Genomic DNA, 14,026 nt, shown 5'->3' on the forward strand with positions numbered 1-14,026 from the left:
TCCTGCAGGTTTTTTTTATTGTCATGGGCAGTGAGTTTTTCTGCTCTCATTGTTACTTATGAAATGTGAATGAAATCTTCTGCTTTTTTTTTTTTTAAAGAAAAAAACTACTTGATGATTTTTTATCATTTTGTTAAATTTCAATAAAATTGAATTCTGCTTGGCACAAGTCATTGAGAGTTGTCATTAGCTAGGGAAGGGACGAATTTCTGGATTATTCTTTAGCTTCTGTGCCCTACCTGCCTGCCCACGTCAGTTACTTTTGTTGCACTTTGTGAGGTTATCATTGCAAATGGGGAAAAAAAGAAGGCCTTTTATCTTTCCACAGCGATTTGTAGTCCTTGATATCTCTTGCATAAAAATTCTAATCCCGTATCCTCAAGCTAGGATTTGTTCACTCTAGTGGCTGCCATCTTGTATTGTGATGCAAATCGCACAACTCCTTCCAATCTCTGTGTTAGCAACATTTGGTATTGGGCCACGCCATTCTAAATTCTAAGCAATCTTGTTTTGACTTCTTCTTCTTCTTCTTTTGACTAATCAAGGGATTAATTGCTTTTACTTGTTTTATTAGCCAGTACGTGGTTATCTCAAGGATTTCTATTGGCTAAGCATTTCTCTCACATTGCCAACTTTCTGTTACCAGAAGAAACTCTTGCACATGTCAATTAAAAACATCCTAACGTTTTAACTAATGTTTCAAATGAAACGGAGGAGTTAAGAAATAAGCCAATTACTCTTGAAAATTATCCAACATGTAACTTATAATTACACCTTGCAATTTGAAGAACCGAGTCTGTCATTACCTGAAATGCATGTATGCTTTCTGTCATAAACTTTGGATGTAGCTAAATGAATCATTACTTCACAAGATTATCGTATTACTTGAATGCCACCACCATCCTTATATCTCAAGATTGTGGAAACTGGAAACCGATTGAGTTGGGAACAATGGTAGCTTTGATATCGGTTTTATTCAACCGTATTTGTAAGTGTCAGGTAAACCAAGTATCAATTAATTATAAAAGGATATATAGTATAGTGGACGAGTTTTGAGAGAATTTATTCTTGCTATTTGTTCATTCTGATCAAAATAATACATACGGAACTGTATTTCATGTAATCTTCTTGTTACATATGCTTATCGTGGAAAAATGATAAAGCAATATTTCCTTTTTACAGTTGGATCTCAAGTATTCTATATTCGTTTCCTGCTTTTGATTTTGTGCTATATTCTTTATAAAGAAGTATAGATCTTTGAATTAGAGGAGGCCCAAAGCCGGCAATGATTCAAGAAAACAAAAAGAAAGGGAAAATAGACGATCTTGTTAATCTCTGAAATTTTCCTCTAGCAAGTAGCCTCTCAGGGAGAGCAGATTGATCTTCCTTGCGGATTATCCTAGCCAAAGCAAATTTCTTGTAAACTTGTCTCTTCTTGTTAAACAATTTGTTCGTTGTGGGACTCATACACAGCCTAAGCCTCTGGCTTCTGATCCTTTCATGATTCTCAGCCTCTTGCAGGAGGAGATGAACATTCTGTAAACAAAAGGAAACCAAAAATATGAGTTTGTTGGTAAAATAAAGGAAATGAATATTTAAAGTTCAAGAAAAGTAGTTTTGGAGAAAGAACTTACTCCCAGGGAACATCTCCAACAAGCATCCAATCACCGTCTTTGTCTTCATAAGTAGGAGCATAATCAGATCCATTGTAGCCTTCCCTCTCTAAGTATGCACCTATTAATTGCAGATCAAAAGCAATCAGCACTACTACTACAAAATTATTAATAATCACCATAGGTTTATCGTTGGTTTGTCAAGGTTATGATTTTTACCAATGGTGAGCTTGAACATGTTTTCCAAAGCCTTGAGCAGCTCCGCGTAGCTTCTGTAAACCTTGAGATCAATCTTCCTGAGATAAGGAGCTCCATCAACGCTTACTTTCACGTACATCCCTGCCCCTTCAACCTCAATGTTCTTGGTCCGTAAACAATTTTTCCTGTAAGATCGGATTGGTGGCCATCCCACAACTTGTGCCCTGCATTAATTCATAAAACAATTTTAAATAAGATTCTATCTAAAAATAAGCCAGTAACTCATTATACCCATACCCTATAGTCTAATCTTTTGTTAACCAAACGTTTGTAAGACAAAAGGTTTCATGTGTGTGTGTGTGTGTGTATACTTACTTGGCAGGAGGGGCAGTGTCCTGGTGATCATCATTTCCAGCCTCTGTCACGCAAGAACTGCTCTTAGACCTTGACTCCTCAGAAATCATTGATGAAGATCTCTTATTGTTTCTGATACAAGGAGTCGATTGTTTCTCAGGCTCATCACTCCCGGGCAACCCCAATCTGAGCTCCGTTGCCTTGAGATTGAGATCGTTCTCGTAATTCACTCTTCTTTCCATTGCTACCAAGATATATAAATATTTCACAACCTGAAAAATAGTACTCTTCCAATATGTTTCCTATTGTTTCAAATATTGTTCGAAGGAAGAACTTGAGGATTTTGCTTTTGCAGATCTCTTTTAAAACTCTTGTTTGTGTTTGCCAAAGAAAGAAGCTTTGTAAAAGATTTACGGACGGTGTGTTGATGGGAAAAGATGTGAAGCAGGACTTGTTTTATAGGGGAGAAACCGTTTCAAGGGACAAAATCTAGGTGACTTGTTCACTCGTGCATGCATTTCATTGATGAGAAATGATAATCCCACGCACGCGATACGATACGCGCTTCTGGAATGACCAACCATCTGGGTTCCCTCGTGGGACCCCATGGGGACACTTGGAGGAAGAGCGTGGGCTGGATCGTCGACGTTCCGGGACAATGACAGATATGGCTGCCTGTCACATGTGGGACACCGTTGAGTTTGGATGCCCCAAGTGAAGGGGACAAAAAAGGAACAAGCACAGGCGATGGTAATGAAGACTGTGGACCAGAATGGACGGTTGAGATGGGGGAGGTTTGAGAGGATTCGGAGAGTGACTCAAGGATCGTTGGATCCCTAGGGGTGGGGGGTAGAGTTAGGCGCGGGGTATGGGAAGCAGCCCCATGTGAACACTGGTAAGGCCATTGCGAGTGGGATGAGGACAATGGGACCCTTCTTTAATTGATGGGCCATTTTAGGTTGTACATTACATGTGGAATGTCATGTGGCCGAGTGGTACTTGTTCGTCTACTTTTACTCCTCGGGGTTTTTCCCTTCCCCTCCAGTCTTCTCCTTGTCAGTGGGAGGGTTTAGAAATTGATTATTCGCCTGGATCTTTTCTTTGGATTTGACTCTCATTACACAAAGTTTAAGTATGCTTTGTCAAAGAGATTATGAGTTTTTTGTTGTAAATTCAAGACGGAAGAAACGTGGAATTTCCTTTTCCTTTTTAATCTCCTGAGCCCAATATAAGATGGGAAAGATGGATAGTAACGAAAAATGCATTCAAAGTCCATTTGTTTGCAGCTAGAAATTCAAACTATCCCCAACCAACCAAGAGGCATGCTAGCTCCATTCAACACTCACATGCACAAAACCAACCGTGTTGCGGCAAAGTCTTTAAGGTTAGTTAAGTCTTGTGGGGTGCATATATATATAACTGATATAAAATGCCGCTAAGTGCTGTTCACAAAATTTGAGGTGGAACAATTAATTAATGCTAATAGCTTCTCACTCGTCAATTTCAGAAGGGGATGTATAACAAAATTTCAGTGAATTAATTAAAAGCAACATGATGGCTACGTGTTTGAGTTTTTTGTCCACGAAATCTAAGCTTTTGTGGCCTCGATCGGCATTAACTGATCAAAGATGTGATAATAAGGCAGGTTTGCATGGCACCGTGCTAGCAGCTGTTAATGCTCCTGCTGCATCCGCGATTGTGAGTAGATTCTTAATCTTAAATTTAATCAATATGCGATCACTTTTCAACCTTTGCCTCTACAAATTAATATAGAAAAGGAGTTACATTGCTTAGAAACGCGAGTTTCCTTTGCTCTTTTCTGGCATGAAATTGATGTAAAAATCAGTTTGCAAATACTACTTCATTTGGAATAGGATTTGTCAATCGAACCAGGGACAAGATTTTGCCTCACAGCCGATTGCGCTCTATTATAATTTTTAGAAAGCTGGCACACACAGATACTGGAAATTAGAAAATAACAAAGTCTGGCAATTGGCATGACGAAGAGAAGACAATCATGAGTACCAAGAGGATTCCAAATAAGTTGTGCTTCATTTATGTAGAGACCTTGATCTGCTTTTCTTGTCTGTGAAGTTTGCTCCAACTCAACCTCCCCCACCTAATGTATAATAATTCCAGGTATCAATCACAACTAACTATAAAGTTTTGGGTTTTATATTTAAAATTCGAATGTTGAAAAAAGAGGAAATTATAAGATAAGGAAAAAATATTTATTGACTTATAACCCAAATCTAATTTACTGTAAAAGTAGAAAAGTCTAACCTTACTTTTTATGGGCGGGAAATGGAGCTTACTAATGTACCAGGCTGCTGCAGCTTTGTGCGTTTTGAAGCAAAATTTGAAGAGAAGCAAACTCTTTTTCCAGCACCTGTAGAAGTGTTCCCCAATACAGATGGCTGAGAAAGTGGGCAGCCCAAGTTTTGAAATCTTCTCAACAGCCTTGTTGGGTATGGGGCAGCTTTGTTTGCTGGTGCTAATGTACTGAGACCCAGTTCCTTTAGGCTACCAAAACATATCCACAAAGCTGCACCACATCAAAAATACAACTCACATGGATAGGAGATGGCATGAGAAAAAAGAGCAACGGACAAACTGATAGGTGTCACATTTGAATTTCGAGCTACCATTGTGATCGAATTTTGCCTTGTTATCGCATTCACAACTCAGTTATCTTTGGAATTGCTTTCCAAGGACCACAGACAGAGAAAGGGTCCACATCCTTTCTAACCCCCAAACACGTTTGGATTAGTTTTTTAAGTGTCTGTCTATGCCAATGCTGACTTCATCCCATCAGCTTATACCCCACAACATCACATTATGTAGTGTAACCCCTTTACTGATTGTATTGTTGCCCCAATAATTTTTCAATATTAATTAAACACAAAATCCTTAGGACTGGAAAAAAAAATTCAACATCCTAAAAACCTAATCACCATCGTCCGTTAACTAGGTACAGTTACTGAAATACTTCATCTCTCTTCTTTCTAACGAATAGTAGTCCAAGACAGTGCGGACACTTGACCACCGCCAACTTCCGGCCTTTTCAGATTATACCAAGCTTCTGTTGATATATAATATAATGTAATATAATTCCCTCCTTCGCTTTTCCCATCCAAATCAAACTTCAAATGTAGTGTCGGATAAGCATAAGGTAGCAACCTAGCAGCTTTATGCCGCAATAAATGCAGTGAAAGTGCGAAGCTCTCGTATCATTGAACCACACGTGTGGTGTCTTAATTGCTGATGGTGATAGTAAGGCCACCGCGCACACGTGGTGGCGGAGAGCTTGAAATTTTGGACTCTGAGATGGAGAAGAAGCCCAAAAGCCATTAAGGAGAGCAGCCCCCACGCTTATAGTGTTGCTGTGCCAGTGATTATTGGGTTTGGCCTTTGCTTCCCATGCGCATCAACCATCTTATGCCATCATCACCGTTTTGCATGCATGCATGCATGCATCAGCCCCATCTTTCATAGTTAAACTTTCTGTTGTTTATATTATCTTAGAAAACCAGATATGCCTAAATGGAGAAAAATACAAATTTATGGCTAATCAAACCAAATTAATAACAACCTTCTTAAGAAGCTTGGTCGTTCGTAGCGGTGGTTGAAATACAGGAGTAGTCATCACTCCAAAAGCTTGACTTGCACACGTGAATGTGGGTACTAATTATGGACATCCAGACGTGGGACCCACATGTTGAAGAGTACTAATAATAGCAGGGACTGGGCCATTATTCTTGCTCAGATTGGGCCCAAACTTGCACTTTCACAGCTCCGCCATGGGGTGTTGTGGTTTCGGCCCCTTGGTTGACGAGTTTAATCTGGCTGGCCCATTTTGGCACCCTAAAGGTGAGACAGGATATCCGGCAGCACCAAAATCCATATCCAATTACTACTTCTTGGCGTGATTCTCTTGCGAAGGAGATCACCCCATTGCCTTTTAATTCGATTTTATCTACAAAAATTTTTCAACGGTCATACAAGGGTGGCTCTTTTCTCATCTTCTCTTGGCATGGTTGGCCACAAGCATCGCCACAAGTTTCAGCATTCTATCTTTTATGAATCCTTAATTCTGCTGCTTCCCATAACTTGGAAGTCTAATGAACAAGAATGAAAGGACGGATCCTTCATGAAGACTCCAGGTTCAAAGAAATTAAGACTTAGTCAATGTAACTTTGTTGATTAATTTATAACATAACTCTAGGGTCATGTCCCCATGGACCGGCCGCATTAAATATATAGGACAATACGAAAACCACAATAGCAATTGCATGGATTGACACATATATATATGCTTGCTTACTTACGACTCGAAAATTATTAATTTTCATGCTACGTATTTATACATGAAACATGCACATAATAAGCCATACAAGAAAGGAAAAAAAAATGCAAAGCATGCAATATCTTTATTTGCAGAAAAAGAAAATATGACGATTTATTTCTGCCTTGGTTTTTCTAATAGATAGAGGGAAAATGAAAAATTTTTCCATATAATCCAACAACAAATCAAAGTGTTTCAAGGTTTGTTGGCTGTTGATTGATTCGAACAAAACTCTCATTTGTTGCTGTTGGAAGGAGCTTTAGCATGCATACCTAGAAAAGTGAATGCGCCACTTGAGTTTGTCACTCTTTGGAAGAATACATTGCATTTGAACCAATTTCATTCCTTTTCCCATACCTTCCATATCTATCAGTAATCATTTCTAGCCATATATCTATATATATGTATGTAGCTATTAAACAGTTTTAATTTCTTTCTTTTTTCAAAGCTTCAATATCTCCATCGGATATATAGATTAGTTACAGTACATGTCAAATTAATGATCAAACTTGCAATTAAGTTGATAAAAAGAGGATAGTTTAATCCCTCAAATCTTCACTAAAAGTAGCATCTAAGATGTGAACATGCGATCTTTCATTGTCATAAGTGCAAGCACAATCGCACTTTTTGTAGAAAAGATTCACATATCATTGTTAATTAGGATCTGTTCTTAAAGCATTGAAGTGAGATTATATTAAGTGCAATTGAAAGAATCAATAACAATAAAACAAAAGTGTAGCATTTCCGGCATAGAAGGCACAGAGCAAAAAGATTCTCGCATGCACTAGTTTTTAACCATTTTCAGCTCTTTGGGTTCTTTCTAACCCTGCCCTCAATACCATTTGACTCCATCTTTTTTTATTTTTTTTAATTTTTAATTAATATCAATGAACATAACCACCGCCCAGTAGGGAATAAAATAACAGTATCTCTGGTCAATAATGATTGAATTATTATTTTATCCAGCACAAAAGAAATATGAAAAAGGAAATGATCATTTGGTTTTATTGATGATCTATACAAAGGGGATGACTGACTACTTTCAGATGGGCACAATGCTGGAACCTACCTCTGATTCTTTGTAGGGATCGAAGCCAAGTGTCAAAATTTTGGTACTCAAAAACTGTAGATACTCCTTGTAGAATTGAAGATCTCTCTACCGAACGGACAGAGATATTCCATTACTAAGAGGTTTTGGAAGGAATTTAGGGTACTTAGAAACATTCAACAAAATTCGAATACAACTAGTAAAAGATTAAATTCAGGTAATTAGATTATTTTTGTTATAATCGTTTACGTAGGAATTTCCTAGAAGAAATCTGATCTAATTAAGTTTCGTCTGTTAATAACATAATAATGTATATATTGATTATTATTGACTGCTAATTAATACATAATTAAGGCTGTGGCTAATGTTATAGCTTAATTATACTAAAAAAAATATTAAAATAAAAAGAAGGGGAAGGGCAGTGGGATGCCCTGCAGCGGCGCACATGGGATAGGGTTTGAGATATAGGCGACACACAACCACACAAGCAAACAAGTTCACATGGCCACTTTGTGGGTCCCTTAAATTACCCCCCTCCAATGAATCTCATCACATGCATTTTCTTACACTTGGGTCCCACTTTCTCAGCCAACCGTAGAGATTTAAAAAAACAAAAAAAACAAAGGCAAACCCTATTCTATTTGGATTTTCTTTATTTATTTATTGTTTAGAGTTTAAACCATGAAATCATGCCGAAGGCAATGGAGGATCGTATTCATACTAGTGTATATATATTATTACTATATCGTTTTAAAAGGAGCGCGGGGAAAACTAACTTGAATTAATTAATAATAATAAGGATTCACTACTTGGAAAGGTTAAAGAGGTGATTATGATATGAAAAAGGTGCTGTCGATGATTAAAAAGCTGCAACTTTACTTATTATCTAGAAAAGATATGAATGATTACATTGATTAATGTAACTTGTACCACTTTTCTTGGACTAATCAAGATTTTTCTTTAGTTCAAGCCATACTTAGCATCATCTTACGGTTTTAGATTGAGTAAACGTTAAAAAGTAACAATGTAACAGTTGGATGTTAAAATACATATAGGGAATAGTAGTAGATTTTTCTCAAGTATTCTCGGGATCTACATGATTATAAAAGGTTTAAAGAATTAAGGAATATGATTATTTTAATTATTAAAACAAGATTAATTACTTGCGGTGCTTTGACTGTAATCAAGAAACTAATTTTGCAGTTAAATTACTGAATGATGGTACCTAAAATATCTTGGACGAAAAAAAAAAATCCATAATTTCCTCAATATGCAAGTTCCGATATAGTGGGTTGCATTTATGAGAAGTGATCGTGGCCTCCATGTGTACATGCAATTTGAGACCACAACATCCATCATAATAGAGATGATGGAAACTCAGACTGGTTTTGTGCATGCCATAGTAACGTCCAGTTGAGTGTGCCCTGTCAAATTATTGCTCCTTGTTTCTCCTTTTGCACCCACATTTCCTTTCCAAAGCACACACTAGTTAAAGCCACACCCCAACATACACTTTTTCTTTGTCATCTTCATTTCTGAGCACTTTGGTCATACATACGGTGTTGTATATGGAATAATGTAAAATACATGCGTGAAAATGCAATTGAGGTTGGGGAACACAGGCTATATATCCACATTTGTGTGTATGTACTATAAGTTATTTGGTCATTTTATTGATAAAATGCATAAAGAATTTCAAAAATGTTTGTATTACCTCTCTTTAAAAAAGATTAAAGTCTAAGTTTCACTCTTTCGCTTTCTCTTAAAATACTTTTGTTATATTTAAAATTAAAATATAATTAATGAACGATACGTTTTGATTAACAAAAAGAAGATTATATAAAAAATTAAAACACTAATAATTTTCTCCATGAAAAATTAATGGACAAGGAAAAAAATGGGGTAGGTCAAAATCCATGATTGTTTGCTTATCAAGGCTCTCTTAAGCAATACTTATTACTGAGTTAGTTCAATCAATTTTGCTTTATTTTAGTAAGCCTTTTACTTACTTATAATCATTCAAATGAATCTTTTTCTACTTACTGATTGAAAATTACTACCATCCCCAAGTCTTAATTAAGGTAATTTTTAGAAAAAAAAAAAAAAAACAAAGGTGGCCCAACCCCAAGTTAAAATGGGGGGAGCAGCCAACGAGGGTTGTCTACTCTCTCTCTCTACACACAATCATAGGACGCTAACGTCACCTTGTCGTCACCTATCCCAGCAAGTTAGGATAATCCAGCTCACAGGTCATGCCACGTGTCCATATCCCAGTTTATCAAAAAGAGAAACCGACAATGCACCCCCCCGTATATTAATTCCCTCTCAGTGCCCAACAGTCCCCTCTTCTTTGCCAACGTCGCTATTACTCTCACTACATCTCAAACCCCTTTGTTTTTACAACCTTTTTTCTCTTCTTTATTTTTTCACTTTCATTTCAAAGCACCAAACCAACTCGAAAACCACAAAGCCAAAGCCTAGCTACACAAAACTACAAAAAAAGATTAGAGAGAGAAAAGCTATGGAAGTTGGGCTGAAGTTGGGGAAAGGAGGAGGAGATGTTGGTGGCGAGAAGGAGAAAATGGGATTTGAAGAGACTGAGCTGAGGCTAGGGTTGCCTGGGAATATTAGAGCAGGAGAAGGAGAGGTTGCAAGGAAGAGAGGCTTCTCTGAGACAGTTGATTTGAAGCTTAACCTTTCCTCAAAAGAAAGCTCTGGGGTGGATCCAAATGAGAAGGAGAAGAATCTTCTCCCTTGTGCCACTGATCCTGCGAAGCCTCCTGCCAAGTAAGTTGCATGATTTATTTTTTGTTTTGGGTTCTTCTTCTTCTTATTATTATGTTCTTTTTTTTAAAAAAAAAAAAATCTTGTTTCCTTTAGTTTGTCTGGAAATATGTTGATGCATATAATTGTAGGATGATTAGGCTTATGGGGTGCTAAAGTTAAGCATATTTTAACATAAGAAAAGAGGAGTTTGGGCAATTAGAGTTTTGATGTTATGTTAGTCATGAAGAAGCTGGATCTTGATGCAAATTAATCATCCAGAAAAGAAAATAAAGAATAAGGTGGAAAGACATCAATTATCATTTAAATTTGTGGAGCTTCTACTACCTGAAAATACACTAGTCCATTGTGAAGCTTAGATTTTTACACTAATTTTTTCATTTCAAAATGAGATGAGGTTGGTTATTATATGGAAGTACAAAAAGAATGAGAGATGCGTTTCAAATTATTCTCCTCTATTCAATTCCCTAGGAATATTATTTAAGAACTTAATTATATATGGCCGGAATATATATATATATTCAATCAATGGCATATTCCATCCAATTAGTTTCTACAATAGGCTCCTAATTGCTAACAAGCATTTCACGCAAAATTTGCTATTTTCTTAGGACTTTTTATATTTTCCGTTCAAAGCATGCAAATTTGTCCGGACTTGAAAATTTTTTAGTAAATGATATAATTAAATAATAATTAGAGTGGAGAGATATATATATATATATATAATAAATTCAAAACCAAAATTCGTTTTCCTCAAAAAAAAAAACTGAAGATTTACTTACTTAATATCCAAATATAAACATAGAGAAATTAAGATATTACTACCTAAGGTTTCATAGATCCGTATAGAGTTATCATTCTTGCTCATCAAAGAATATATATCATCCAATTAAATTTTCCCTCAATATTTTAATTATTTTTAGCTTCATACTCTAGTTTCCAAATGATGAAACTGTAAATCGAAGGTGAAAGTTATTTAATAAAAGTTCATGACATATGACTTTAGGGCGCAGGTTGTGGGTTGGCCGCCAGTCCGGTCATTCCGGAAGAACATGTTAGCCACCCAAAAGAGCAGCAGCGAGGAGAGTGAGAAAGGCGGTGCAGGGAACGCCGCCTTTGTGAAGGTCAGCATGGACGGTGCACCTTACCTCCGCAAGGTGGACTTGAGGATGTACAAAACTTACCAGGAACTTTCGGATGCCCTGGCCAAAATGTTCAGTTCTTTCACTATTGGTACGTACTACGTAACCCGCTTTAAATCAAGAGCAACTTTTCCTTTTCTTTTCTTTTCTTTTATTGTTTAATGTTATGATTTTTATTGATATAATGAAATGTGTGTTGAATGAAGGAAATTGTGGATCCCAAGGAATGAAGGATTTCATGAATGAGAGCAGGCTTATGGATCTCCTTAATGGTTCGGATTATGTTCCTACCTATGAGGACAAGGATGGTGACTGGATGCTTGTTGGTGATGTCCCATGGGAGTAAGTTCCCTTCCATCATTAATTCACAGCTCTTCACTGTTTTCCACTTTGGAGCTTTTCAGTCACATAAATAATTACTATATATATATATCTATATATATATATATAGTTGGAGGGCAACAATGATTAACAACTTTTACAAAATTTACATAAATGAACAAAACTAATCTTCTGTTTCCTTTTAATTTTGAATATCAGGATGTTTGTTGAATCATGCAAGAGGTTGCGCATAATGAAAGGAACAGAGGCAATTGGGCTTGGTTAGTAGTACGATTTCCTATTCACTTAGAATTAATTAAACAAAAACCCTTTTTTTACCTAATTTTATTTAATTAGTATTTTGGTCGATTAATTTTAACAAAAAAAATGGTAAAAAAATGTTGGTGGATTTCAGCACCAAGAGCCATGGAGAAATGCAAGAACAGAAACTGAAGTTGGTAGCTGTTATTAGCGCAACCTGCTCCTTTGATCTTGTGGTCGCTGCAGCTATCAAAACAATGATAAGAAGCAAAGAGCGAGCAGATGGATTGAGCAGGTTGACTACTATATTATTATTATGATTAGGGTGCTTTTGTGCTAAGAGTTGATATGTAAAATTAATGTGAGATTCCACTACTTAAGTATTTGTTATGGACAAAAACAATAATGAATATGATCTTACTGTACGTCGCAAGACATGGCCTGTCTTTGCTTGTGTTTAATAGTATTAAAACACTCACTGTAATAATGTATCTGTTTGTAGTTATTATTACTTGTTGTGTTCCTTAAATTTTGTTTTTCACTTAACGAGAGATTGTTTTCCAAGAGGCATCGTCCAGTTGAATGGTTGAGTTAAGAAAAAGGGCAATTTATTTACTGGGGGGAAAACAATGGTTTGTGTCTGAGAGCGAGATGAAGCAGCAATGGGCATGGGGAGTTGGGGACTGGAGAATGGTTTTCATAAAGCATTTGACCTGAGACAGTGAGTCAACAATGGCGATTGTCATGGCGGTTGCTGCCCATATATATTAATTATATTTTGCAACATGGGCTTTGTACAAATTGATCAGTTGGATCAAGTACTGGTCTTTCTCTGTCTCTCGTATCTTGGATCTGACACCTCTGCTGAAATCCGCGGATGGAAATTTGTGAATAATTTAACAACTTGTTGGGGATGGGAATGGGGAAGAATTCTCGGGAACAACTGCCACCATCGTCAAAGTTCCTTCGACTTTTTTAAATAAATAATTTGTTCATAATAAATTCATAATTTTGTCTCCTTTTTATCCTGCAAGTCGCATGCCTAGGCCCCAATATATATACGAGACTTAAATTGATCCAGCAATCTTGTTGCAACTCTTGGCAACATTTTACTTTGTTTCTTTTTAATTTCCACTCAACTGCTTTATCTTGTATTCCTTTGTTGGGTTTATAGCCTAAACGGAAATTGCCCCACTTAATTGCTTATATTAATATCATCGACCCTTCTTTCAAATAATCTCAAGAGTCGGAGACTACAAAGGAACCGGAAGCAAGAGCAGCAGCAACGGGGGAAGAAGCCAAGCTGAAGCTAGAGATAAGGCGTTGATGGAGATACAAGGGACCTTGTTGCCAGAGTCAGCCAGCCCCATTTTTCTTTTCTTTTCTTTTCAAGTGAAAGTGAGAGAAAATAGTTGGATTATAAATTTTATTCCATATTTTCCTTAACAATTTCTTTTATGAAAAAGTTGTAACATGAACATATCTAAAAATTATAAACAATTAATTCAATTAATTTTTTTTAAATTTAATTGAATCAATAAAAATAAAAGTTTAATAAAACCAACTCAATTAAATAAATGCAATCGAGTTTTGACTTATTTGATAGATGCTTAATTTTTATATAAAAAAGAAAATTCGAATCTCTTTTCTCTCAATTGAAAAAAAAACCAATTAGATAAATTAATTCAAATAATAATCAAGTAAATCGAAATTTTTTATAATATTATTATAATTATATAGTAAATAATTAATGATTTATATGCACAATGATTGATTGAATTAACCAAAGAAATTATTGTCCAAATCAAAATTGGTAATCCTATTTATTTTCAAATTAATGAAATAAACAAGTTCATATATATAACCATATTTATTGCATATTTATTAATTCAATTTTAATTAAAAATTGCTCTACCGTAAATAAAAACTTTGATATTTGACTTAAGAGTACTCATTTAGC

The 14,026-nt window shown here is 36.0% G+C and overlaps 2 protein-coding genes across 2 annotated transcripts; one reads left to right on the top strand and one right to left on the bottom strand.

The window, feature by feature from the left end:
- Positions 1–1,082: 1,082 nt before the first annotated feature.
- Positions 1,083–2,610, bottom strand: LOC110413487 (auxin-induced protein 22D-like). Its single transcript, XM_021424319.2, has 4 exons — positions 2,187–2,610; positions 1,833–2,035; positions 1,635–1,734; positions 1,083–1,536 (listed from the first exon to the last, which is right to left on the bottom strand). The coding sequence occupies exons 1-4, from the start codon at positions 2,405–2,407 to the stop codon at positions 1,464–1,466; spliced, it is 597 nt and encodes a 198-aa protein (XP_021279994.1). The 5' UTR covers positions 2,408–2,610; the 3' UTR covers positions 1,083–1,463.
- Positions 2,611–9,936: 7,326 nt separating this feature from the next.
- LOC110413963 (auxin-induced protein AUX28-like) lies at positions 9,937–12,577 on the top strand. Its single transcript, XM_021425001.2, has 5 exons — positions 9,937–10,345; positions 11,349–11,575; positions 11,691–11,826; positions 12,025–12,086; positions 12,221–12,577. Exons 1-5 carry the CDS (start codon positions 10,080–10,082, stop codon positions 12,256–12,258), a joined length of 729 nt encoding a protein of 242 aa, XP_021280676.1. The 5' UTR covers positions 9,937–10,079; the 3' UTR covers positions 12,259–12,577.
- Positions 12,578–14,026: the final 1,449 nt, after the last annotated feature.

The sequence above is a fragment of the Theobroma umbraticum genome, unplaced genomic scaffold (genome assembly GCF_002168275.2).
Source record: "Theobroma umbraticum cultivar Fairchild unplaced genomic scaffold, ASM216827v3 scaffold_4.1, whole genome shotgun sequence".
Taxonomy (NCBI): Eukaryota; Viridiplantae; Streptophyta; class Magnoliopsida; order Malvales; family Malvaceae; genus Theobroma; species Theobroma umbraticum.

Excerpts from the sequence above, each read along its gene's own strand:
- LOC110413487 (XM_021424319.2), bottom strand. The coding sequence starts at position 2,407 with ATGGAAAGAAGAGTGAATTACGAGAACGATCTCAATCTCAAGGCAACG. Across the intron at positions 2,036-2,186 it reads GACACTGCCCCTCCTGCCAA|GGCACAAGTTGTGGGATGGC; the intron begins GTAAGTATACAC and ends GAATTAATGCAG. Across the intron at positions 1,735-1,832 it reads CATGTTCAAGCTCACCATTG|GTGCATACTTAGAGAGGGAA; the intron begins GTAAAAATCATA and ends TGCAATTAATAG.
- LOC110413963 (XM_021425001.2), top strand. The coding sequence starts at position 10,080 with ATGGAAGTTGGGCTGAAGTTGGGGAAAGGAGGAGGAGATGTTGGTGGC. Across the intron at positions 11,576-11,690 it reads GTTCAGTTCTTTCACTATTG|GAAATTGTGGATCCCAAGGA; the intron begins GTACGTACTACG and ends TGTTGAATGAAG. Across the intron at positions 11,827-12,024 it reads GTTGGTGATGTCCCATGGGA|GATGTTTGTTGAATCATGCA; the intron begins GTAAGTTCCCTT and ends TTTGAATATCAG.